We start from the raw sequence: 26,431 nt of genomic DNA, 5'->3' as shown, positions 1-26,431 counted from the left end.
TATGGCACTTTGCTTCCCTTTCAGGTTGGGGTCCATGTGCTGACTGTTGGAAAAGTGGGCGCCCTGAGGAGCCAGTATTGGTGAAGAGAGGCAGGTTTCTGTCTCCACCCCGCCAGCTCAGCCACCTAGTCTGCCCTGTGAAACCAGACTCTCGAAGGCAGATGGAACTTCACAGGGCTCATGGTCTCCCTCCATCTCTTCCCTTTGAACTTGGCTGCTGATCTGTGTGGATTGTCTTCTTGCCTTGCTTCCCTTCCTTTGTATTAGCAGATGATTAAAGGGCAGGTTTCAAGGGCTCCACTGGTGGCCTGGTGGCTAAGACTCCAAGCTCCCAAGGGAGGGGGCCCAGGTTTGATCCTTGGTTAGGGAACTAGAGCTCACCTACCCCAACTATTAGATTCTGTCTGTCGTAACTTAAGATCCTATGTGCTACAGTGAAGACCTGGCACAGCCAAGTAAATATTTAAGAGAAGGAGGGGCAGTTTTCAGAAGACTAAAAATTGAAATGTAAGAATGAACCTTTCCCCTGGGGCCGTGTGTGTTTCTCTATCTTCACTGCACCCACCCCACAACGTTTTTGCTGGGGGCCACACCACAGCTTGCAGAACTTCCCCGACCAAGGATTGGACCCGTGCCCCCTGCAGTGGCAGCATGGAGTCCTAACCACTGGGGCACCAGGGACGTCCCCCTCCCTCTTTTAATCAGTGGCAGAGCAGTCCTCCCAGGATTGCTGCAGATTCCCCTGCTTGTAACTTCCTACCTAGGTTAGTAGGTAGGGTGGTTCACCAAAAGGCCAGTAATACGTTGCCAAGGATCACCATACATTATGGCTGTTTAAGAAATTTCCCAAATTTCAAGTGACTCTGTATCAATGCAGAAGCTTTGATTATTTGTCTCTTAATGAATCACTGAGGTTCTTTGTTTTGGTCATTCTACCTCCTAACAGGAAACCCAACAGAATCAGGCTGAAGTCTATTCATCGGTGGTGGGTCTTACAGAGCAGAAGTGGTTTTAAAGCTTTTGGAGCAACAGAGTGTGAAGAACTCTGAGTAAATGAGGGTGGTGGTATTTAGAGGAAGCTGGGGGTAAATTTTTTGTAATATAAGTGACCACTTAAATGACATATAAAAAGTTGTGCACCTACTCCTCTGTTTAAATCATGAAATCAGGGTTTTGTACATTTCGCTTTCATAAATCAGAGGTTATGGAAATAATGGTTTTACCTGTTTATGCATCATATTGTGTGCATGTGTGACAGGCTTCATTTGAAGGGCTCCAGAAATACCCACTTTTCATACAGTTCTGTAAAAAACGGTCTCTGTAAGCAGGTCGTCACTGACAACTCATTTTATTCCAATGAAAAACAAGTGAGAAAAGATCTCCCCAGGCCCCTCAAAGACACAGTAGCATAGTTTGGAAAAGGCAGACATGGTGTGTGTTGAAAGCCCATTCTTCACTGTCAGCCTGTTTTCAAAACCAGAGCATGTGTTGCTGTACACACCTTTCAACAAGCAACCCTTTCTCTTAGCTGGGAGTGGAGAATTCTGTTCTTGAAATACTTCCATAGTTATTCCTTCTCACTCTGAAGCTTCCAGGCTGGAAAAACATAATTTCATCTATGCCAAAAATAGACGACTAAGAAACAATAAATATTAATAAATACCTGTATCAGTTGTACAGTCTCAATGCCTCAATAAACACCAGCATTTCTGCTACTGCTAATTTGTTTAATAAATTAGCTAGCCTGACATTCCGCATGGTGTAAATCATCAATGCTGTAAGCACTGGAATGGAAACACTTCAAGTGATAATGGTTGGGTTTTCATCCTGCATATGTATTTTAGCCAGATAACCCCATCTCAACTTAGATGTTTAGAGCACCAATTCTCAGACCTTGGAAAGGGATTTTGCTCTCATGCTATCACACCTTCTTCCAGCCATCTCCTCCAAGATAGTAAGATGTTGACCTGTTAAAGCAGAGAAATTGCAGCCCCCAGTCAAGCTAAGAGGACAGAATAGACTCCAGACTAAAGATTTAGTTCCTATTTCAGATCTAAAGCAACTAATGGGAAAGTAGTAAAATTTGCTTTTTTATTTTCTCAGTAATACCATTCAGTCCCTCGCTTTTGATTCTATCCTTTTAGGTAAATAAAAATCTTCAGTCAAAATCTTCATCTTCCAATGCCTATTAATCAGCTACCAGCTATAGAGTTCTTTTAAGAACTGATTTAGTCTTGTGCGTATTGTCCAAATTAAATTTTTATGAAAGGTTCCAGTAACAGATGCTACATAATTGAAATTCTTAAGTCCCCTGGAGTTTTTCCTTTGAATGAAGTAAGAGATTTAGTTTAATTAAAATCTATATCCACTGCTCCTTTAGTATGAGCTTGCCATTTACTAGCATGGATTTTTTAAAGAGAGAATTTTAAATCGGGTACAGACTAACAAAGTTTTTATGTTAGTTACAATTCTTTATTCTGACTCCTGTCATGGAAGAAATATGGGAATCAGTATAACAGTTCTGTATTTTTTCCATACGGTCACTTGAACTAGAGTTCTAGAAGCCGTCTGCTGTGGGAGTTGCTTACTCTTTGGTGCAGCTGTCCACCCACTTGGTAGAGGAGCAGAGGGTTGTGGGAGGCCCTGTGCAAGACCTCGGTCTGCACACATTGCCCGCAGACCTCTTGACCTCCTCAAGCTTGACAACCTGATCCTTGGGTTCTGCACCCTCTGCACCCTGTGTTCCTTAACTGATAACATTTTCAAGATATTTTTAGGTAGACTCTGTCAGGACCCAGGAAAAAAAAGTTTCACAAATGTTTTGAGACCCTTATGCTTCATCTTACAGCTCATCAGTGAATGAAGTTAGAAGAGCCTTGTCCCCATTCTCTTGGTACTAAAATGCTACTATAGTAGCTGAGCTGTAGTATCTTATTGAAAACGTGCCACCACCCTGTCCCACTGTCCTCAGATTAACAGACTTGGAGGCTTCTAGCAGGGGCCTCCTCGTGAGCCCTCAAACCCATTCAGCTGGGAGCTGGTGGAGCCGCAAGCTGGCCTTCAACACCTGGCTTCAAGAGCGGGGCAGGACTCCAGGCGCTTGCGCAGGTGATTGGCAAAATCCACCTGGGTCTGCGAGAGGACTTGGTTGATGATGGTCTTCGGCAGCCATCCCTAGAGTCAAAGAAGAATTTGGCCGTCTTGTGGCTGGCGTCCCTTCCTAGACACCGCCGATCCCTGTCACACACCTGGTGGGTTGCCTGGGCTTGGTCTTGCAGCCCTGTTGGGAGGCACACCCTCCCAGTTGTTCAGGGTCAGGGGCTGGAAGACTGCATTACTGCCCTGCTGTCAGGACCATGTCAGAAGCAAGGGATTTGTCCAGACAGGTTTCAGCCCTGTCTTCCCTACGGTGTGACCCTGAGCTAGCTACCATACCTTTGGGGGGGCCTAAGTTTCCTTCTTTCTAAAATAACTACCGAGTTGAAATTGGATATGAAAAGTAAGAGGGAGCCATTGCAGGCTTCTGAGATGATGGAATAGCAGACCATCACTCAAGTTTGTTCCCACTGCAGCGGTCCACTTCTCTCAAAATGGAGGAGGGTCCTTCATGTTATTGTGGGCTGATATGGGAGGGCTGTGTTAGTTGCACAGTGGTGTCCTACTCTGCAAACTCATGGACTGGAGCCCACCAGACTCTGTCCATGGGATTCTCCAGGAAAGAATACTGGAGTGGGTTGACATTCCCTTCTCCAGGGGATCTTCCCCACCCAGGGACTGAATCCAGGTCTCCCACATTGCAGGCGGATTCTGTAACATCTGAGCCACCAGGGAAGCCGGTGGGAGGGGTAAGAGCCTACTTTTTTCACCACCCCTGTGGCCCCCTCCCATCCCCCTTACCTTGAGGTCAATGCTGAGCAGCCAGGTGAGTTTGGTCCTTGAGGGACTTCCGGCCAAGGGGCGGAGCACCATGCAGGTGGGGCCGTGCTCAGCTCTGCCAGGTAAAGATACATCAGGTCAAGAGGACAAGCCGGAGTTCTTGAATGCTGGCTAGTTATATTACCCACATTCCTCCTGGACCTCATCTTTTTTTAAGTCTCATTGGAGAATTGCTATTTGCCAAGGGTGAGATTTAACAGTTGGCAGGGTCACCAGCTCGTCAGAACAAATGCCAGTTGGAGCCTGGAGGCCTGCAGAGCCTCTCAGTTGGGATAATGGGGAGGCTGGAAAAAGGTCCAGGGTGGTGTTGGGGGCCCTGGGAAACTCCGATAGCAACTGTGTTCTAAGTGGTATGGACTCTGTTTTCATCAACATTACAGTTGGACCTGAGCATACCAGCTAAACCTAGCCCTACCTCTAGTTTTAGAAAATTATTAAGGTTCTTAAACTTGCTGGGAGGGTCAAGGCAACCTGGCTCTAGAAGTGTGGCCCATCTTGTCTTCCTCCCCTGCTATGGAAAATAAGACGGAGGGTAGGAACCAAGGGTTGGATCCTTGAAGCTGGGGATTCATCACACACTTGGCAAGCATGTATCCCCAGGCTGTGTTAGAAAAGGGAGATTTGGGGCTTCCCTGGTGGTCCAGTGGCTAAGACTCCATGTTCCCAGTGCAGGGGGCCTGGGTTCATCCCTGGTCAGGGAATTAGATTCCATGTGCTGCAACTAAGACCCAGCCCAGCCAAATAAATGAATGGGAGCTTTGGGGGCTGCTGCCAGTATTACCTGATGACACCCTTCTGCTGGGGCATCTCCTCATAGAGTGTGGCCATGCCAGCCAGCACGCACATGGAGCCCCGGCGCTTGGTACAGCGTACGCTCACAAAGTCTCGGGGCCCCACGAGGTTTCCTGCTGCCTCTGCAGCCAACTCGTGAGTGATGACCGTGTCTTTTCCAATCTTCTGCAGGACCTGCAAGGCCACAGGGAACCAGAGACACTACTCAGCCAGGTAGGGGGTGAGGCACCACCTCCAGCTCGCCGCTGCCCCCTTGCCACTGCTGCAGCCGCCCTTCCTACCGGCTCTCCCCACCTTGATCTCCTTGACATTGGGATTCCACTCGCCCATGGCCTCCATGCGCTCCACAAGCTCTTCATAAAGCCTCTCCATGGGCTGGTCCACCACCACCTCCAACCGGAACACCTTGCCCACGTCAGGGATCACTTTACTCAGCACCTCGTCCCCATTGGCCTGTTGGTGAGGAGAGAGGAGCCCCGGGGAAATGTTCAGAGGAAAAATATTCCCAGCGTAGGACACAGACAGTTCCTGGCAAGGCAGGAGGGGAACAGCCAGGGGAACTCTAGGCTGAACCCGAGGAAGCCAGGAACCGTCTTTGATAAAGGCAGAGGAGGTCCTGTTTCCTGCCACCAGCCTTGTACATGTGCTGAGGACTGGAGAGGTAACCTGCCTGTCCCCTGGGCCCTTTTTTCTTGAGGATCAATGTCTTTTCTTAAACATTGACATGTATTTATTCGTCCAGATAAAAATCAGAATTATTTTGTAAAATTTTCAACAAACCTGCATTGGGTTTTTGATTGAGATTAACTTGGAGAAAATGAACATGTTTCACTACAGAGTCTTCCCGCATCCTGGGGGTAAATGTTGGTAGGGGTGGGTAGGTCCACCTGAGAAGGCCCTTACTTGACTTCAGAAGCTCAAAGATCCTGAGAGAGAGATTCATTTGGGAGTGAAGAAAGTGGTCTGCAACCAGCTAATTTCACACAGGTTTTTTTTTTTTTTGCAGTCCAATCCCTCATTTTACACCAGAAGGATGTATGGCCAGAGGTCGGCGAGATGCCCCAGGACCCTTAGCAAGAGCAGTGCTGGGCCCAGGTCCCAGATTTCCTGACTCCCAAACTCGTAGTCTGTTAACTCAGAGAACCCGGAGAAGGAAAGACCTCGCCTGAACTTTGGCCAGTGGGCGGCTTGTGAACTGGCCGCGGAAGTAGAGCCGATTCTCGGTAGAGCCCTCGGCCTGTGACCTGCGCCTTGTTCCCAGTGTCCAGTGAAAGGGCAGTGCTCAGGAGCGGGGCACACCAGAGGGCCTTGCTGCTGCTAAGTCACTTCAGTCGTGTCCGACTCTGTGCGACCCCACAGACGGCAGCCCACCAGGCTCCCCTGTCCCTGGGATTCTCCAGGCAAGAACACTGGAGTGGGTTGCCATTTCCTTCTCCAATGCATGAAAGTGAAAAGTGAAAGTGAAGTCACTCAGTCATGTCTGAATCTTAGCGACCCCATGGACTGCAGCCTACCAGGCTCTTCCGTCCATGGGATTTTCCAGGCAAGAGTACTGGAGTGGGGTACCATTGCCTTCTCCCCAGAGGGCCTTGGCCCCCTGTATTCCAGACCAGCCCTGTCACAGGTGAACCCAGGTCACTCCTGCAAGGTCAGCCAGGAGGTGGGCTAAGAGTGCTTCGGCCCTGGCACTTCTGACCAGAGGATGAGGCCTCTCCTGACCCTAGAATCCCCACTGCATGGTCTGAATGGGTGTACAGCACATCCTGGAGGGGAGCTAAGGACACGGGGACAGCTTTTTTCAAACTCAAGTCTCCAGAACATCTTTGATGGGGGACAAGAGTATCTGGGGGTATATTCTTGGGAAACAAGAATTCACACTGCTTCCTGGGGCTTCCCTGGTGACTCAGCGGTAAGAATCTACCTGCCAGTGCAGGAGACATGGGTTCAATCCCTGGTTTGGGAAAATCCCACATGCCGGGGCAACCAAGCCCATGCACCACAACTATTGAGCCTGTGGCTCTACAGCCCAGTAGCTCCAACTACTGAAGCTCGTTCGCCCTAGAGCCTGTGCTCTGCAATGAGAGACGCCATGGCAATGAGAAGCCCTTGTACCGCAACTAGAGAGCAACCCCTGCTCGCTGCAACTAGAAAAAGCGAGGAGATGCTCCCAACAATGAAGACCGAGGGCAGCTAAATTAAAAAAAAAAAATAAAAAAAACTGCTTGCTGCCCAGTGACTACTGCTCAAGGCTGGACTTCTGAGAGGAGCAGAGTCTGCAGCTGGCCTTGAGAATGGTACCGTAACAGCGAGGAGCTGTGGGTTCCTCCGTGGCCCCCTTACCTGCCGGCTCTCCTTCTTCCAGCCCTCCTGGTCTTTGAGGATGCCCAGGGCCCTCTGCATGGCCTCCTCTCCCTGCTGGATATAAGCCAGCTCTTGGTCGCTGTAGAGAGGGTCTTCCAGCTGAGAACCTGGATGCAAAGCCAAGGAGACACTGAGCTTCTAGCCTCCCACCAGTTTCACCCTTTGGATCCCTGAAGAGCCCAGACCAAAGTCACAGGGTCCCAGCCGGCAGGTTGAGTTAGACACAGAGGTCTGGCTGTGAACAACGCCATTCCCATAGAGGGAGTGAGGAAGGTGGAAGGGTGGGGGGACGGGGTCTGGGGGACCACAGCCACACACACAGCGCTTGTACCCGGGAGCCCCCTGCCACTGGCAGAAGCCCAGAAACCTCAGCTCTTACCTAGGAGAGAGCCGCGACGCCGAACCTGGTTAATCCACGCAGCTGGGGCCGGGCCCCCTAGGGCCCTCAGGTTCAGCTCCTGGCCGATGGCCAGCACGGCCTGCTGCCGCAGCCCTGCCAAAAACGGAGGGAAATCATTGCTTAGGAGCAGGAAAGCTCCTCTTAGAGATGGACCCTTCCACCCTTCCTCTCATCACAGAGGAGGAAGCTGGCCTGGAGGGAAAGTGACTTGATCAGGAAGGATTCCCAGAGGGATGACTCCAGGGCCCAGAAACCTGCCTTCTGTCTCAGTGGTCCCACCTGAAGGCGGGGGCCACACCCAGGCTGGCTGAAGTTGCCCAACCAAAACATCCCAGTGTTGCAGACACCCTGTCCCCTGAGGTCTGTGAGAATAACTGCTCCGTGTGCCTGGGGGGGTCTTGCTGAGAGAACAGTCCCATGCTGGTGCAGGTCTTCCAAGTGCAGCTTCTATCTAAACAGTAGCCAGCTGAGCCCAATGTAATTGGAAAGGACTCATTTAGATTGCTCTGTGGCCCCTTGAGGGGATTGACTCAAATGACCCTGGGTCCTGCAGACACTGATTTCCACCTTCAGCTGGAGGTATTTAAGGCACATACTCCCGACTGTATGATGCTGATAAAGAGGCCCCCCACACCCCCCACGTGCTCTTGTCCTACTCCCCTTTCTTCTCTCCCTTTCCCCCACCCATCAGCTCTCAGGCTTGCCAACATGGGGGCTTGGAGTCGGGGCTCCCCCCACTGCCACTGTAGCCAGGATTTCCCTGGCACCCTTGGTACCCATCCTAGAGGAAGGCAAAGTCAGGTAGAAGCCAAGATGGCTTGGAGCCCTGCAGAGGATGCCAGGGATGACCGAGCCTGGAAGGCACCTTCGTGTCCAGCTCAATTCTTCAGTGAGGGGGTAGTGGGGGGCTGCTGAGGTGCAGAAGGTGAGAGGCTTGCCCAGGCTGCCTCAATGAGAGGCACAGCTGGGGCCAGATCCTGAGAGGTCTGCCCCTGAGGTGTGCTCTTTCCCCACTAGACACTGCCAAGCCCCTGGCCGCCCAGACGGGGTCCCGGGAGCTCACCCTTCATGCTGCGCATGTGTCTGTAGGAGCTTCCGGCACACAGCTTAAACGTCGCGAGAAGCATCTTTCCTGGCAGTAGAGGCAGGTGTGGAGTCTGGCGGGGATGCTGAGGGCTCCTGCTGTGGCCTCTGGTCCCAGAGGATGGCTGCTCCTGTGCTTCCTCAGCCTGACAAGGTTGTGGCCTCGGGCCCTGCAGCTGCGGCCAGATGGTGTGTTTCTGCGCCTTAAATACCTCCAGCTGAAGGCTGTGTTTCATCATAGGGAGATAAAAAAGCCATCACTCAGCATGGAAAGGAAGGCACCAAGGATAGAGAGATTGCCTCACCAGGAGTCTTTGGCCATTTGCGGGGAGCTGGGGTGGAGAGGGAGGGCGCAGAAAGGGGAAGGGAGGTTGATTCTGACCGGGATGGATGGAGTGGGGAGAAAAGGGGGAAGCAGTGGTCGAGGCAATTTAGGAAAAAAGTGCGCACATGTGCCATTGGTTGGCCAGCAGCCTGCTGTTTAGAGTGTGGCTCTGCAGCTGCCCCCTCGCTCAGAAACTCCAGGTTTAGTAGGTCCAGAATTGAGGCTGTGAAAGCCACATTTTAAAAAACAATTCCAAAGTGATTGCCATGAAGGTATTCTATGAACTGTACTCGAGGCGTTGAGAAACTCTGCCCAGGTAGAGTGCTCAGGGCATCTGCTGGGAGCTGGCAGAGGCCACCCCACCCCAGTTCTACACGAATCAAGTCATTGCCCCTGTGGTCACTGACCTATAGTAATCATGAAAAGAAATTAGGAATAAGATAAGGATGAGGCAATTTGAGCTCTAGGGAAAACTAGTCCTTCAATAGTTATCAATATTATCATGTTTTGGTTTTTGGCTGCACCATGCGTCGTGTGGAATCTTAGTTCCCCATCCAGGGATTGAACCCCTGCCCTCTTCATTGGGAGCACAGCGTCTTAACCCCCAGACCACCAGGGAAGCCTCAATATTATAATATTATCAAGAGAAATTTTTTATGAGTTTGGGTTCTTACATCTTCTCATACTAAAATCATGAACAGAGAAACCCATTGCTGGTGACCAGGAGCAAACTTCTACCAAAATGTGCGCTTGAGTCGGTACCCCCCTCACCTAAATCCCACGTATACCGACGTCCCCAGGCCCTCGGCCACTTCAGAGCAGTTCCTCAGCAATTTCTGAGAGGCCGTCTCCCAGGGTCAAGTCTTCAGGAAGCCCCCAGATAAAGCGGAAACTCACAGGCTCTCTGGTTGTGCTTCTTTTGTTTTCCAGTCAGCAGCTTTGGTGACCGTGAAGGAGCACAGAGATGGCTTCTCTCCTTGGCCTGAACTCGGTGAGGATCCGGAGCCTTGAAAGTACATGCCCGTCCTCAGCCAGTCCAGACAAATTGGGGTAAGTTTCTCCCGGTTCTCAGATCTTCCGGTTTTTGGTGGATACTGGTGAGTTTTATCTGGTGGTGGGTAACGGGTTCCCAGTTGAGAGATACTGGGAGAGTTCCTCCGCCCAAGCTCTGCCTCCCAGAAAGACCCTGGGATCTGCTTAGTTGAAAGACACTATATCCAGCAGTTGAAAGAATGGTCTGGAGTGAATGAGGTTGGCCTAATGTCTTTTCTCAGTTAGGTTAAACAAAGGGTGCCAGAAAGCCAACCTCTAACACCCCAGCCAGATTCATGTAAAATACATAAGGAACTTACTCTTTTAAGTACTTATTTAATTGGGAACTGAAGGAAATGTCACCCTGAAAATCGTCAAAACAGAACTCTTCCTATTTTTTTTTTATTATTCATTCATTTGTTCTATTATTTAGATTCTACATATAAGCCTTTGTCTTTCTCTGTCTGAATTATTTCACTTAGCTTAATACTTCCAGGTCCATCCATGTGGTTGTGAAAGTTTATTCTTTTTTATGTTTGAGTAGTAGTCCACAGCTTTATTCATTCATTTGTTGATGGACGTTTAAGTTGCTTCCATATCTTAACTGTTGTACATAATGCTGCTTAGGAACATGCAGGCACATGTTATTTTTTGAGTTAGTGTTTTTGTTTTTTGTTTGTTAAATGTTTTATTTTATATTGAAGTTTAGCCAATTAACAATGTTGTGATAATTTCAGGTAGACAGCAAAGGGACTCAGCCATACATATACATGTATCCATTCTCCCCCAAACTCCCTTCCCATCCAGGCTGCCCTGTAATATTGAACAGAGTTCCCTGTGTTATACAGTGGGTCCTTGTTGGTTATCCTTTTTATTCATTTATCACAAATAATAATTTATTTTAGGAGAGGAATCGTTTCACTTGCTTCAGGCAAAGCAGTTCAGCTCTGTTTCACACTGCAGGCACCTAGCAAAGAAAACAAACTTATCTCAAAGTCTCCTTGTCACTTGTTTAGTTGCTCGCTCATGTCCGACTCTTTTGTGACCCCATAGACAGTAGACTGCCAGCCTCCTCTGTCCATAGGATTTCCCAGGCAAGCATACTGCAGTGGGTTGTCATTTTCTCCTCCAGGGGGTCTTCCTGACCCAGGGATCGAACCCATGCCTCCTGCATTGCAGGCGGGTTCTTTGCCACTGAGCCACTGTGACAGCCCCTTCCCTGCTGCTTGTTGCTCTTGTTGTTTAGCTGCTAAGTACCACTTAGCACAACCCAAAGAGGAGGCCAGGGGAAGCAACAAGAGCACTCCACCCAAGCCTGTTCCAGTTACACACAGAAGAAATTTTGCCCTGGGTCCAGGGCAGCCGGCTCAGCATGGTTGCTAGGTGGTGTCCCAGGTTAGTGTCTTCTGGAGCATCCTTTTCAGCCTCAAACCGAGGCTGAGACTGTACCACGTATAGACGCCTCATCACAAAGATCCTTACACTCAGCATCTTTAGATGATGGCTTTCGTGTGACTTCTTTCAGAATCCATAGACAACATCTTTAATTAGTTTCAGGTCTCCACTCATGACTTTTAAGCTTCAACCTGCTGGTCTGCCTCTCACTGTCTCTGCACACGCCAAAGAAAGGCTACGGCCAAAGGCCCGAATTTGCAGGCTTCGCTGGGACCAGACTGGTTATCCATTGTAAATAAAGTAGTGTGTGTGTGTCTGTCTCAAACTTCCCAACTATCCCTTCCCCTAACCTTCCCCTCTGGTATCCATAAGAGTGTTTTTGTTTTGTTTGGAAAAATACCCAGGAGTGGAATTGCTGGAAGTGATGTGTTAGTCACTCAGTCATATCAGACCCCATGAACTGTAGCCCTCCAAGGCTCCTCTGTCCATAGGATTCTCCAGGGAAGAATACTGGAGTGGGTTGCCCTTTCCCTCCTCCAGGGGATCTTCCCAACCTAGGGGTTGAACCCTGGTCTCCTGTATTGTAGGCAGATTCTTTACCATTTGAACCACCAGAGAAGCCCATGGAATTGCTGGGTTGTATGGTAAGTAGTTCTATTTTCAGTTTTTTGATGAAATTCCATACAGTTTCTGCCCCAAGTTACATTCCCATTCTCAGTGTGCAAGGCTTCCCTGTTCTCCACACCCTCACTCATATTTGTTATTTACAGTTTTTTTTGATGATAGCCATCCAGACAGGTGTCAGGTGGTATCTTGTGGTTTTGACTTGCTTTTCTCTGAAAATTAGTAATGTTGAGCATCTGTTTCTGTGTCTGTTGGCCATCTGTATGTCTTCTTTGGAAAAAGTGTTTATTTAGGTCTTCTATCCATTTTTAAATTGAGTCCTTTTTTTTTGATACTGAGTTGAATGAGCATATATATTGGATGAATATATATATATATATATATAATGTTAACCCTTTATGAGTCATATCATATCTATTTTCTCCCATTCAATAAGTTGTATTTTAGTTTTGTTGATGGTTTCCTTTGTTGTGTAAAACCTTCTTTAATTAATTAATTGATTTTTTAATTGAAGAATAATTGCTTTACAGAATTGTGTCGGTTTCTGCCAAACATCAACATGAATCAGCCGTAAGTATACATATGTCCCCTCGCTATATGCAAAAACTTTTGAATCTAACTAGATGTCATGAATCTTTGCTTTTGTTTCCTTTGCTTTAGGAGACAGATCCAAAAATAAATACCACTTCAGTTTTATGTCACAGAGCATTCTACTTAGCTTTTCTTGTATGAGTTTTATTGTTTCCAGTCTTACATTTAGGTCTTTAGTCCATTTTGAGTTTATTTTTGTATTTGGTGTAAGAAAGTGTTCTAATTTCATTCTTTTCCATGTAGCTGCCCAGTTTTCTCAGTACCACTTATTGAGGAGACTCTCTTCTCCACTGTATATTCTTAAAAATCTTTGCCATAGATTAACCGACCATAACTATGTGGGTTTATTGCTGGGCTCTCTAGTCTGTTCCCTTGATCTGTGTGTCTGTTTTCGTGCCAGTGCCATATTGGTTACTGCAGCTTTGTAGTACAGTTTAAAGTCAGGGATGACCATACCTCCAGCTTTTTTTAAAAAAACTTTTTACTTTGTACTGGGATATAGCCGATTAACAATGTTGTAATAGTTTCAGATGAACAGCAAAGGAATTCAGCCATACATATACACATATCCATCCTCCCCCAAACTCCCCTCCCATCCCTCTAACTTTATTCTTCATTTTTAAGATTGCTTTAGCAAGATGGGGGCTCTTTTTGACATTCCAAAACTCTTTTGTGCATACAGTTAGAGAAAGTTGGCTTCATAAACCATCTTCAGAATTCTGATCTTAAAGGAACAAGTTCTAGGAAGAATTTGCTTTACCTTCTTTGTGCCTTTGAGCTGTAAATGTTCTACCAGACCTAATTTCTGAGACTGAGAGGAAAAAAAAGAGAGAGAGAGACACAGAAAAGAAGTGTCTTTTAAAAACTCAAGCAAGGAAACTTAACTTATTCAAACTGCTATTTGTAAGCTATTGAGTTTCATGTTGTAAAATCTGATTTATGACTAAATTTTACAATGAAGCTATGAGATCTGATTGTGCCTTTCTATATGTTTGTCCTTTATAGATATGATATAGATATATCTCTACTTGTTATATATGGACTTCCCTGGTGGCTCAGACGGTAAAGCATCTGCTGACAATGCGGGAGACCTGGGTTCAATCCTTGGGTTGGGAAGATCTCCTGGAGAAGGAAATGGCAATCCACTCCAGTATTCTTGCTTGGAATGGAAATCCCATGAACAGAGGCGCCTGGTAGGCTACAGTCCATGGGGTCGCAAAGAGTCGGACACGACTGAGTGACTTCACTTTCACTATTTGTTATATATAGATATCATTTTAAATATGATATGTCTCTACCTTTGGGTGGTATCACAGAAATTAATTTAATTAGCTTACACAGGAAATTAATGCTTATATAAATTCTTAGAAACTAACCCAAATTAATTTCAGGTTCACATATTCTGGGAATTATTCAGTATTAAATTAATATTTGTTATTAAAGTTAGCTTGAGTTTGTTGGCTTAATGAATACAGATATGTCTTTAGGGTCAGAAACATTAAATATAATGCTTTTATTGTACTTAGGTTTACCAGAAGTCAAATAAGATCTTATTATTTCTGTTACAAAAATTTATCAGAAAGAAAAATAACTTCGTATGAAAAATTTTTATAAGTGAATTAAATGTAAATAAGAGTTTTTAGGTAAAATCTTTAGAAATAATTATACTTTAGGAATGGCCACTTAAAAATAGTTTCCCCAGATATTTGGTAACTTCACACTGTTCAGTTTTGCTAAATTAAATTAAATGATGGAGGTTTATTGAAGATCTGTGTTTAAGTTTCTAAAACATTAATTACTGAACATAGGCTTCCTTTTACAGATGAACTAAAGATATTAGGACTATTAGTAACTATGCTTGGTGTCAAATTGAAACATTTTCTATAAGAAAGCACATGTTTTTAGATATTATAAATAGTATATATTAGTTTGCCAATCTACAGAATACTAATATAAAAGACAATTTATAATTGCTTACTTCTTATTTTCACTAGAAAGTAAGGATTTTTTAAGAGTTGAAAATGCTAATTAAAATATATAATTAAAACCACTAGAAGTTAAATAGGAAAACATTTTTGTATGCAAGGGAAAAAAAGCCTAAGGACTGGAAATGCGTGTTGTTAAGGAGTCCCTTGGACTGCAAGGAGATCCAACCAGTCCATTCTGAAGGAGATCAGCCCTGGGAAGGAATGATTCCTTTCTTTGGAAGGAATGATGCTAAAGCTGAAACTCCAGTACTTTGGCTACCTCATGTGAAGAGTTGACTCATTGGAAAGTCAGAGTCTTCATTGGAAAAGACTCTGATGCTGGGAGGGATTGGAGGCAGGAGGAGAAAGGGACGACAGAGGATGAGATGGCTGGATGGCATCACTGACTCGATGGACGTGAGTCTGAGTGAACTCCGGGAGTTGGTGATGGACAGGGAGGCCTGGTGTGCTGCGATTCATGGGGTCGCAAAGAGTCAGACATGACAGAGCGACTGAACTGAACTGAACTGAACTATATAGCACAGGGAACTAAGTATCTTTTAATAACCTATAATGGAAAAGAATCTGAAGAAGAGCATATATAGAGAGTTGAAAAAATATATGTGTTCAATTAAAAAGAAAGAATTTATATTTAAAAATCCAAGATTCAAAACAAAGATTTAAAAAATCATACATCCTGTCACTTACTAGTTGGAGGAGTAACTAAAATTGGCATTAAATTTTATAGCTCATTAAGTGATTCTGTTGCATTATCTGGCTTGCTGCTGCTGCTCAGTCGCTTCAGTCGTGTCCAACTCTGTGCAACTCCATAGAGGGCAGCCTACCAGGCTCCCTGGTCCCTGGGATTCTCCAGGCAAGAACACTGGAGTGGGTTGCCATTTCCTTCTCCAATGGATGAAAGTGAAAAGTGAAAGTAAGTCGCTCAGTCGTGTCCGACTCTCTGCGACCCCATGGACTGCAGCCCACCAGGCTCCTCCGTCCATGGGATTTTCCAGGCACGAGTACTGGAGTGGGGTGCCATTGCCTTGGCTTACTCCTAACCAAACCACAAGGGAATCAGTATGACTCAGTTGTATAGAAAAGAAGACTGAGGCTCAAAGAGGTTGAGTTTTCTCCATGTGAACGTGGTCATACTTAATTCGGGCGGGTTCAAACACAAGTTTCATCCTGGCACATGGGTCGGTCAAGCAGCAGGGACTCCGTTTACTACTCTGTGCCTAGACCCAGAAGAGCACCTACAGAGAGTAGGCTCTCAATGAACATTAATGCAATGAAAAAAAAGCAAAGGTAAGGTGATGTATGGAGAAGGAAATGGCAACCCACTCCAGTGTTCTTGCCTGGAGAATCTCAGGGACGGGGGAGCCTGGTGGGCTGCCGTCTATGGGGTCGCATAGAGTCGGACACGACTGAAGCGACTTAGCAGCAGGAGGTGATGTAAAGCCGGAATTTGGTTTTCTGTCCCTTTAAGAGGACAAAGTTTTCTTAGAATATTGATCTGCTTTCCATAACAGACTGTAATGTTTCTTTACCTTTTAAGTAATCTGTTGTAAAGATCTGTATTTGCCTTTGAAATTTTTTATTGTCACTTTGGTTAAATAAGTGCAGTTTTACAGTGACGTGTGATCCTATTTGACCAAGTGCTTTTAAACCTTTTTTGATATTTTTGATGGACTTCCCCAAATTCTAAGTGAAATTCTTTGACCTCTGTCCAACTTTGCGGTTTCCCGGTTCTGCTGATACAAGGATGAAGTCGTAACTCCTACAGTCACTGTCCTACAGTAACCCCTAAGAGGGCTCCAGGGTGGAGTTGACAGTGAGGCAGCACAGGCCCTCAGATACTGAGATATTTTCAGGAGAAATTTCTGATGAACCTGGACTCTTGCATCTTTCCTTATTTGGAAAGCACTAAAATCGTTAAAGGAGATATGGGCTCCTTGTGACCGGCAGCAACCTTCTATTAAGATGTGTGGTTGTTTGCATGTACCCATTCACCTCATTCGCCTACGGACCCACTGATGAGTCTTCAGAGCAGCTCCTCAGGGTGGATGGGCCGGGTTCCTGGTGTATAGTCCTTGGAAAATCTCCAGATAAAACTGAAAGTCACAGCTCTCATGTTGCGTGTTCCAACTGGCAGTGGAAATGACCCACTCAAGGTCCCACAGCCGGTTGGCAGCAGGTCTGGGACAACAATTCTAGCCCGCTGACATTTAGTCCATCCTTACAGGGTTCCTCCTGCAGCCCTCTGACACTCTGTGTGTTCAGCTGTTCAATTTTTTTTTTTTTTAATGGTCTTTGTTCGTTTCTGTCATTCATTCTTGAAAGTGAAAATGAAGTCGCTCAGTCGTGTCTGACTCTTTGGGACCCCATGGGCTGTAGCCCGCTAGGCTCCTCCGTCCGTCCATGGGATTTTCCAGGCAAGAATACTGGAGTGAGTTGCCATTTCCTTCTCCAGGGGATCTTCCCGACCCAGGAATCGAACCCGGGTCTCCCACACTGCAAGCAGACTCTGTACCATCTGAGCCACCAGGGAAGCTATTCTTACACCTCTCATTAGCTGTTGTTCAGTTGCTAAGTCGTGTCTGACTCTTTTCGACCTCTTGGACTGTAGCCCACCAGGCTCCTCTGTCCATGAGATTTCCTAGGCAAGAATACTGGAGTGGGTTGCCATTTCCTTCTCCAGGGTATGTTTTTTAAATTAATTTTTGGCTGTTCTGGGTCTTCAGTCTTTATCTAGTTTCGGTGAGTGAGGGCTACTCTCTAGTTGCAGTGTGCAGGCTTCTCATTCTGGTGGTTTCCCTTGTTGCAGAACACAAGCTCTAGGTATGTGGGCTTCAGTAGTTGGGCTCAAGGGCTTAGTTGCTCCATGGCATGTGGAACTTCCTGGACCAGGGATCAAACCTGTGTCCTCTATATTGGCAGGCCAATTCTTAACCTCTGGACCACCAGGGAAGCCCTTAGCTGTTGAATTATTGATTCATCCATTTACACCAACAACCTTTACCAAAGCCCTGTGCAGAGTCAGTTCCCTTCTCAGGGGTTAGTTCTGGAGCAGGACTGGGTCCTGAAGCTCACAGACCAAAGGGGAGAGCCGGCCAGAGACACTAAGAGAGGGGGCCTGGGCTGGGCCCCCTTCCTTTCTCACACTTTCCTGAATAACCTAGGCTAACCAGGCTTTTCCATAGGGCCTGGCATGAGCTGAAAGTTTAAAAAGACAGAGTGACAGGGCATTGGGGTGCTCAGCCCCAGTTTTTGCAGTTTGGGGGCCCTGAGCTCTGAACCAGGGACTCATGAGACAGCCCAGCTTCTCCTCTGTAGTCCCTATGACCCAGGCCCAGTGAGGGAGATCTCATCTCAGCCTGCTTGCTGGTCTCTCAGGATATCTTTTCCCTTTAAGGTTGACCTTGAGGTTGCTTTTCAGCCAAATTCATTTGGCAAGAATGTTGGGGGTTGAGAGAATCACATTAGCATTGGCCTTCAAAATTACTGTGGATGATGAGTACAGCCATGAAATTAAAAGATGCTTACTCCTTGGAAAGAAATCTATGAGAAACCTAGACAGCTTATTAAAAAGCACAGATATCACTTTGCAGACAAAGATCCATATAGTCAAAGCTATGGTTTTTCCAGTAGTCATGTATGGTTGTGAGAGTTGGACCATAAAAAAAGGCTAAGCACTGAAGAATTGATGCTTTTGAACTGTGGTGTTGGAGAAGACTCTTGAGAGTCCCTTGGACTGCAAGATCAAACCAGTCAATGCTAAAGGAAATCAGTCTTGAATATTCATTGGAAGGACTGATACTGAAGCTGAAACTCCAATACTTTGGTTACCTGATGCGAAGAGCAGACTCATTAGGGAAGACCCTGATGCGAGGAAAGATTGAAGGCAGGAGGAGAAGGAGATGACGGAGGATGAGATGGTTGGATGGCATCTCTGACTCAATGGACTTGAGTCTGAGCAAACTGGGAGGTAGTGGAGGACAGGGGAGCCAGGCGTACTGCAGTCCCTGGGGTTACAGAGTCAGACAGGACTGAGCGACGGAACAACATGGGCCTGCCCTCTTGGTGAGAGGGTTCTGTGTCACCACCGCCTGGAGGTGCAGGGAAGGCTTGAAAAACAGGGAAGCAGTGGGAGGCTGCTAACAGCTCTTGTGTCCGCTCACTCCAGAAAGGATGAGAGCCCGGCCAGGTGCCTGGTGCCCATGCAGCGCAGGCAAGTCTCACACCCTCCTTCAAGTCCTGCTGATGCAGTGGGGCATCCCTGAGAAGCCCCTTTTGTGGGCTCCACTCTGAGCAGTGGCTGCCCAGAGCCCCTGGCCCACCCTCCAGGGGCCCCCAGAGCCGGTCTGTGAGACCACTCAACCTCCCGGAACTGGCTTGTTCCCTACTGTCCGTCCCACTTAGAGGGGCCGTGTGGGTCCTGATGTGTGTGACTGTGAGTGCATGTCTGCTGCCTCTTCGGTGGGCCTGGCCCCCCGCCTTCCCGGCGCCGGCGCCGAGGCTGCTTCCCCTTGTCTGTGCATGAGCAGCTGCTGGCCCCAGGGATGCCTTGACTTAGGAAACCCGCCTGAGGGCCTTGTTTCCCGCCCACACGGAGTCACAGGCACCTGAGGGAGCCTCTTGTTTGTCTCCAGCCTGAGCTGGGCCGGAGAGAGGTCACGGGGAAAGGGAGCAGGCCAGCCGCCCCAGGCCGCCTCTGTTTCCTCGCCCACGTGCACCCTCGAGCACATGTGCCTCTGGGAGGGGGGCAGGGAGGGGTTATTATAGGACAGATGGGGCAGATAATGCCCAAGGTCTCCCTATGGCTGTCTCGGGGAGAATTATGGCCGCTGTGACGGGGAGGCAGTGGTGGGGGGAGACTGCAGGGTGGGGGCCCTAGCTGCTGCTGATGTCAGAGGCTGCCGTTGACTCTGGGGTGCGGTGGCGGAGGGGGCGGTGTGCTGGTGACCTCCCCCAGGGCCAAGGCTCTCTTCCTCAGCCTTGCCTGGTTAACTCTCACGGTCCCTCAGAGGGGTAGAATGGGGAGAGAGGTCTGGGAATTCTCTGTGGTTCTGGAAGCCATTTCTGGCTTTGCTTGCGGATGAGGGCAGAGCCCCACCCCCGCCCCCGCCACCCCACTGGAGGAGACCGGTGGGGGTCGGGGGGTGCCACAGGCCAGGAAGGAAGAGACAAGGCCCAGGCTGGATGGGGAGGCCCCGGGTGGGGAGGGTGGGCCCCGTGGGCTCACTCCCTCCCTCAAGAGTCCTCTACTGAGTGTCCAGTGGACTTCCCTGGTGGCTCAGACGATAAAGCATCCACCTACAATGTGGGAGACCAGGTTCAATTCCTGGGTCGGGAAGATCTCCTGGAGAATGAAATGGCAGCCCACTCCAGTACTCATGCCTGGGAAACCCCATGGATGGAGGAACCCGGTGGTAGGCCACAGTCCATGGGGTCACAAAGAGTCGGAGACGACTGAGTGACGTCACTTTATTTCTTTCTTTCACTGAGTGTCCACCATGAAGCTCTACAGTTTTAGGGGAAAGTGACCGGTGTGGCCCCATATGGGGAGCAGTAGGGCGGAGGAGGAGGGGTGCTCCTGGGGGGAGTCCCATTTGAACTGAGTGTGGAGAGTCAGGTCAGGAAGGAGTCAGCCAGGTGTGAGAGGGGCTGGGGTGGGGGGCAGGTATTCCAGGTAGAGCATCGGGGTCGGGGGGCAGGAAATCTGAGGGTGCTCAGCTGGGCCGTGTTTGTAGAGCATGGCGGGAAATGAAGGTTGAGACACAGGCGGAGGTCAGAGCAAGCTGGTGGGCCTGGCACGATTCCTCTGCAGGTTCCCAGGAGACAGAGGCTGAGCGTTGAAGAGGGGACCCTGGGCTAGTCTCGGCCCAGCCCCGAGGAGGTGAGTGCTGAGCATCACCTTGGGTATGTGGGAAAGCTATGTGCTGGAGGACAGACAGACAGACTTCCCAACCCCCTCCCAGTACTTATTTTATGCCTGGGAGCCCTTGCTTCTTCAATCTGAATTTCCTTATCTGTATAATCAGGGTATATTTTCTTTTTCTTTGTGTCCTCTCGTGGCAGTTATGAGGCTTAAATCAGGTAACGAGACATCTTAGCCAGTGTCTAGGCACTCTGGACTCCCACCCCCCGCCCCCAGCTTCTCTTCCAGCCCAGGCCAGCGCCCTCCCGAGGTGCCCGCACGTTCGGGCCAGCTCACAGCACTGGACATCCCCTCACTCTACTCTTTAATTAGAATCCAATATCTTTGGGCCCCCTTGACAAACATTTATCATAGTGTCAATAAGGCTATTACCCATTCTCCCCACCCGTGTTTTTTTAAAGACTTTCTTAAGCGAAAGAAAAACAGAAAAACTGAGAGGGAGAGACAGACTTCCCAGTGTTCCTCTACCCCACACCTGTGGATCCTCCCTTCTATCCATGTCTGTAAACTCCATTAGGACCTGGAAATTTCATAAGGGCTTGGATCCTTTTCAAGTTTTGGACTCCCCAGCACTTAGCACAGTGCTAGGTAATTGTGTTGTGGCTTCGACTCAGTGGACTGTAGCCCGTCAGGCTCTCTGTCCATGGAATTCTCCAGGCAAGAATACCGGAGTGGGTTGCCATTCCCTTCACCAGGGGATCTTCCTGATCCAGGGATCGAACCCATGTCTCCTGCATTGCAGATTCTCTACTGTCTGATCCACTAGGAAAGTGATAGATAATTAAAAGATAGGAGCCAGCCACTCTGGAGATTCTCAATAAGCACTGACTTTCTTCCAGCTCTTCCATACTGTTTATAGGATACAAGCTTATTTACAGTTGAAAGAAGGGCATGTTTTCCTCCAGTGGGGCCAATTGTGAGAGGGCAGCAGAAAGTTAAGGCAGGTTTAACTCGTGGGGTTGAGGTCATTTTGGTTCACCTCCCTACAGAGAACACTTGATGTAATTCAGCACTTCCTTCCTCAGTCTGAGTTGCTTGCCATTGTGTAATTCTTACTTGTACAAAGGAGACTAAGCCTAAATTCGCCGAGGATGTGGAGTCCCTCCCATGAGTCTGGCTCAGTGCTGGGGACTCAGTAGATTATAATGGTTGATGTGGAAGTCCTGGGCCAGGGTTTGTTCTAAGCCAGTGGTCCCCAGCATTTCTGACACCAGGGACCCATTTCATGGAAGACAGTTTTCCCACAAACCAGGCCTGGGGGTGTGGTTTCGGGATGATCCAAGCATATTACATTTATCATGCTGCTGCTGATCTGATAGGCGGCTGAGCTCAGGTGGTAATGCAAGCGATGGGGAATGGCAGTGGCCTTAAATACAGATGAAGTTTCGCTGGCTTGGCCACCACTCACCTCCTGCTGTGTGGTCTGGTTCCTCACAGGCCGAGGATGGGTACTTGACCATGACCCCGGGGTTGGGGACCTCTGTCCTAAGCTCTTCACATATAGTCACTCAGTCCTTACGACCAGCCAAACTAGTTGGCACTATTGGGATCCTTGTTTGATTTATTTATTTACCATGTGTGTGCACGGCTTACGGGATATTAGTTCCTTGACCAGGGGTCAAACCCTTGGCAGTGAAAGCACCGAGTTCTCACCGCTGGACTACCAGGGAATGCCTGGGATCCCTGTTTAATAGACAGGAAACGGGAGGTCATGAGAGGTGCCGCTGGATCAAGTTCAAGAGCGTTCCGAAGTAAAGACACCGGGACGCACAATCTGCTCTCCACCTTTTTTTCAGAAGTGAAGATTTACAATGTTAGTTTCTGCCGTACAGCAAAGTGAATCACTTATACATATGTTGCTATTGCTCAGTTGCCCAGTCGTGCCAGACTCTGCGACCACATTCTTTTCCATTATGGTTTATTGCAGGGTAGTGGACATGGTTCCCTGGACTGTACAGCAGGACCTTGCTGTCTATCCATTCTTTATCTAATAGTTTGCGTCTGTCAATCTCCATCATCCCTCCCCTCCCTCCCCCTCCCCCTTGGGATCTGCTGTTCTGTGAGTCTGTTGTTTCTTTTGTAGATAAGTTCATTTGTGCCATATTTTAGATTCCATGAATGAGTGGCATTATGTGATATTTGTCTTTGTGACTCGTTTCACTCTGATGATCACTGGGTCCATCTGCGTAGTCGTGAACTGCACTAATTCTTACGGCTGTGTGCTCTTTACAAAACTTGCAAATTCGTCTCTGAAAAGCGGGGCCCGTATTTGCCGCTTACACCTGACAGATCTCGGGGTGATGAGTGGCGCACTTGGTTATCCCCTCATACTGGTTCTCTTGTTTTCGTCTTCCTGTCCCCAGCAAGTAAGCCGGGGATGCTTGGCAGGGGCCGCAGTTAAAGCTGTCTCTGGCAATAGCCTAAACCAGAAGCGCCAACTGAAGGCAGGTGGGCTGAGTTTAACCTTCCAGATATTTGACCTACACACCATTTTTAGAAAATTTTGAATTAGTTGCCAACACAAACTACAGGGACAGAAAACAGACCAGTGGTTTGCCAGGGTCTGGGGAAGGCCGGGAAAAGGTAAATTCAAAGGGGTAGGGGTGGTGGTTGTGTAACTACATGCAGTAGTTGAAACTCACGGAACTGTACGCTAAAGAGTGAAGTTTACTGTATGCAAACTTATTCGTCGGTAAAACTGGGTCGAGATGAATTCGCAGGCAGTTGGGGTTTCTGACCTGGGATATGGGCGGCACTGGGCCCTCTCTTTTTGCTGTCCTAACTGCTGGCGGGCTGGTGCCCTGACATCACTCAATTCCTCGTATTTCCGGAGCACTTGAGGGCTTTTTGTAGCCCAGGGTCTAGCCAAGTGGCTAGAGTGGAGTTACAGAAATCTTTTTCTACTCCTTTTTTTTTTTTTCTTTTAAACAAGGAGAATAGATAAAAACTAGGAAGCTGAGAAGTGGGGAAAAGAGAGGCAAAGCCGTGAAGTGAGAAGAAAAGGGCTTGATTTTATTCTCTGCTCCCACATAGGCCTGGCAGAGCCAGAGTTGACAGGGAGAGGAGCGCTAAGCAGGGTGGACTGATCCAGGCCTTCGGTACAGACAGAAATGTGCCACTTTCTTCGGTTGGTTTCCTAATTCTTTCAGGTTAGAAGATCTTGGGTCACTCAGATACAAAACTTGCTTGGTTGGGAACAGCAAGCACACTTAAAGTTGTCTCCTGCTTTCCTTATTTGGGGGACCCCAAAAGGGTAATATGGGCTTCCCTTGTGGCTCAGCTGGATAAGAATCCGCCTGCAATGTGGGAGACCTGGGTTGTATCCCTGGGTTGGGAAGATCCCCTAGAGAAGGGAAAGGCTACCCACTCCAGTATTCTGGCCTGAAGAATTCCACGGACTGTATAGTCCATGGGGTCACAGTCAGACACGACTGAGCGATTTTCACTTCATAAAGGGGTAGTATGTGAGGTGGGGGTGCAGCACTGCAGGTGGGAGGGAAACAGAAGAAAGAGCATCTGTTGCTTCCAGCAACCCTGACAAGTCCTCCTCCGCCCCGGCCCCATTTCCCTGGGATGCTCTACCAGGCATTTTCCCACCAGTCATCTCCCATGTCTTCACTCCTGGAGGGCTGCAGTCTCCAGTGGAGGCAGTAAGAAGTCATCTCCATATTCAGAGTAAGGATCTCTGCTAATTAATCCACTCCTGGTTGCTGGGTGAGTCCTGCTGTCTTCGTCCTTTGAGTTCTCTGGTCTCTAAAGTATCTTAGTAACTAGCCTGAATCTACCGCATCCCCCATCCATCCTTCCTTCAACTCCACAGATACGTACTGAGACTTGATATGTGCCTGACACCATTCTCCATGTGCGATCACGGGAGTGAATATGACAAAAATCCTGCTTTAAGGATTTACACTGTTGGGGGAGTGAAATTTATGTTGGATTGCAGTAATTGCTCTGGTGAAAGACGAAGCTGCAAAGGATATAGTTGGGGATGGTGTTGCTATTTAAAATGGGTCTTCTGGGAAGGATTTTCTTGTAGCTGTCTGAGGCAAGTATGTCATAAACAAGACAACAGGAAATTCTGGCCCCACCCAGGGCTTGCTCCACCTGCTCTACGGTCTCTCACTCAGCCTGACCTGTCACTCGCACTCCTGTGAGCAAAACTGAGGCCACTCTCCAGCCATCACACCTGGGTACCTCTGCGGTTCATGCTGACGTGGTGTCCATGCCGGATGGTATGAGGGTATCTGGCTCTGCTGAGTACCCAGGGCCTTCTGGGACTTTAGCTGAGTAGGCGAGAACAGATATTGAGGTTTAAATTTAGCTGACAGAATGCAATGAAAGGTCAAGAGCCAAGGAAGGGGGAAAAGAACAGCTGGGAGAGTGAGAGAGAAGCTGCTGCACCGTTACGTCAGAATGAAGATGGATAATTTCAGTATCTGCAAAAAGCCTGGACTGGGCAGAGCTGAGGGTGATCCCTGCACTGAGGGGTAGGGAGATGAAGGGGAGGGAGCAGGGAGCCTCGTCTTGTTCCATCCTTCAGCTCTAGCCTGTGCGACAATGGTCTAAAGGGCAGTACCTTATCGTAGGTGATGATTGAAACCCAGCCATGGCTTGAAAATTCCTGACCTACTATGGGAATTGTCTTCTCCTGAACAGAAGAATAAATCATAAATCTTATGATTGCATGTGGAATTGTCTGAGTGAGGTCAAAAAGATTACAATATTATAATCTTTTGTATAATTATACAATTATAATCAAAAGATTACAGTGAACTTGAATCTCTTGAAGGTGTTGGATATTCTGAAACGGTGGTGCTCAAAAACAACACATTCTGCTCTCAAAATTTTCTTGTAGTGAAAGTTAACCACATCTTCCACAGTTGGTGATGGGCTTTTCCCCTTCATGTGGGAACAAGAAATTAAGGCTATTCAGCAGTAAGGTTAGAGATGAAACACACAAGATAAATCATTAAGTGCAACTTTTCTCATATTACCTCCTTTGAAACCAAGCCAGTGATGAATAGCTGAGGTCAAATGGTTTATCTGCAAAACACTGAACTCAAACCATTGCAAACCCCTGAGCTCATAAAATGTGAAGTATATTGAATACTATGCTGCTGCTGCTGCTGCTGCTAAGTCACTTCAGTCGTGTCCGACTCTGTGTGACCCCATAGACGGCAGCCCACCAGGCTCCCCCGTCCCTGGGATTCTCCAGGCAAGAACACTGGAGTGGGTTGCCATTTCCTTCTCCAATGCATGAATGTGAAAAGTGAAAGTGAAGTCGCTCAGTCGTGTCTGACTCTTAGCGACCCCATGGACTGCAGCCTACTAGGCTCCTCCATCCATGGAATTTTCCAGGCAAAAGTACTGGAGTGGGGTGCCATTGCCTTCTCCAATTGAATACTATAAAGTAACTCAAAGATAGGAATTGGATTTAAGTATCTTCTCTGCAAAAGATGTCTCTGCTCAACAGACTATAAGTATCTGGAATAATTTTACAGTTAAAACAGAGTCAAGGAGAAGACTTGACTTGTTTGAACCCAAGTGCCAGAGAGAACAGTCTGGGTTTTAACCCGTTTTGTCTCCCAATTCCAAGTTCACATTGTCCAATACCCAACACTGAACTCCTGGGAAGTACAGCCTCTTACGAGATCAACATCACACCAGAAAGGTGGCATCACCGGGGCTTGGCAGCCAAGACACGTGGGCGGAGAACAACCTAGATCTATCAGTCACTGAAACACCATTTTATCTGTGCTTCTTTTTGATGACAGCCTAAGACGCTCAAGACTCAGCCAAATGACCAGAAAAACCTCATGAAACTAACAGAGCGTTTAGAGAAGTCGCCATGTGGATCTCATGGGAACACAGCTGGTGATGCAGCTGCCGCCACTCCTGCTTCTCAAACACCAGCTTCTGTTGTAACCAGGAGCTGCGAAACCTCACTGAAAGAGCCCTCCTCAAGCCTGAACATTTTTTAT

The 26,431-nt window shown here is 47.9% G+C and overlaps 1 protein-coding gene and 1 long non-coding RNA gene across 4 annotated transcripts; one reads left to right on the top strand and one right to left on the bottom strand.

Moving 5' to 3' along the window:
* Positions 1-1,332: 1,332 nt before the first annotated feature.
* On the bottom strand, positions 1,333-8,766 carry STAR (steroidogenic acute regulatory protein). The gene is made up of 7 exons (XM_006054485.4): positions 8,553-8,766; positions 7,469-7,582; positions 7,069-7,196; positions 5,023-5,181; positions 4,718-4,902; positions 3,898-3,991; positions 1,333-3,174 (listed from the first exon to the last, which is right to left on the bottom strand). The coding sequence occupies exons 1-7, from the start codon at positions 8,614-8,616 to the stop codon at positions 3,061-3,063; spliced, it is 858 nt and encodes a 285-aa protein (XP_006054547.4). The 5' UTR covers positions 8,617-8,766; the 3' UTR covers positions 1,333-3,060.
* Positions 8,767-8,807: 41 nt separating this feature from the next.
* On the top strand, positions 8,808-26,414 carry LOC123330554. 3 transcript variants are annotated; one of them, XR_006546577.2, is made up of 5 exons: positions 8,808-9,213; positions 9,828-9,947; positions 11,487-11,615; positions 11,912-11,968; positions 26,225-26,414. It is a non-coding gene; the product is annotated as an uncharacterized LOC123330554 (long non-coding RNA). The 3 variants fall into 3 exon arrangements; XR_006546584.2 differs by lacking the exon at positions 26,225-26,414 and adding an exon at positions 13,545-13,674; XR_006546597.2 differs by lacking the exon at positions 11,912-11,968.
* The last annotated feature ends 17 nt before the right edge of the window (positions 26,415-26,431 follow it).

This window comes from Bubalus bubalis, chromosome 1 (genome assembly GCF_019923935.1).
Source record: "Bubalus bubalis isolate 160015118507 breed Murrah chromosome 1, NDDB_SH_1, whole genome shotgun sequence".
Lineage (NCBI taxonomy): Eukaryota > Metazoa > Chordata > Mammalia > Artiodactyla > Bovidae > Bubalus > Bubalus bubalis.
This window is presented reverse-complemented; position numbering and strand designations above follow the sequence as displayed.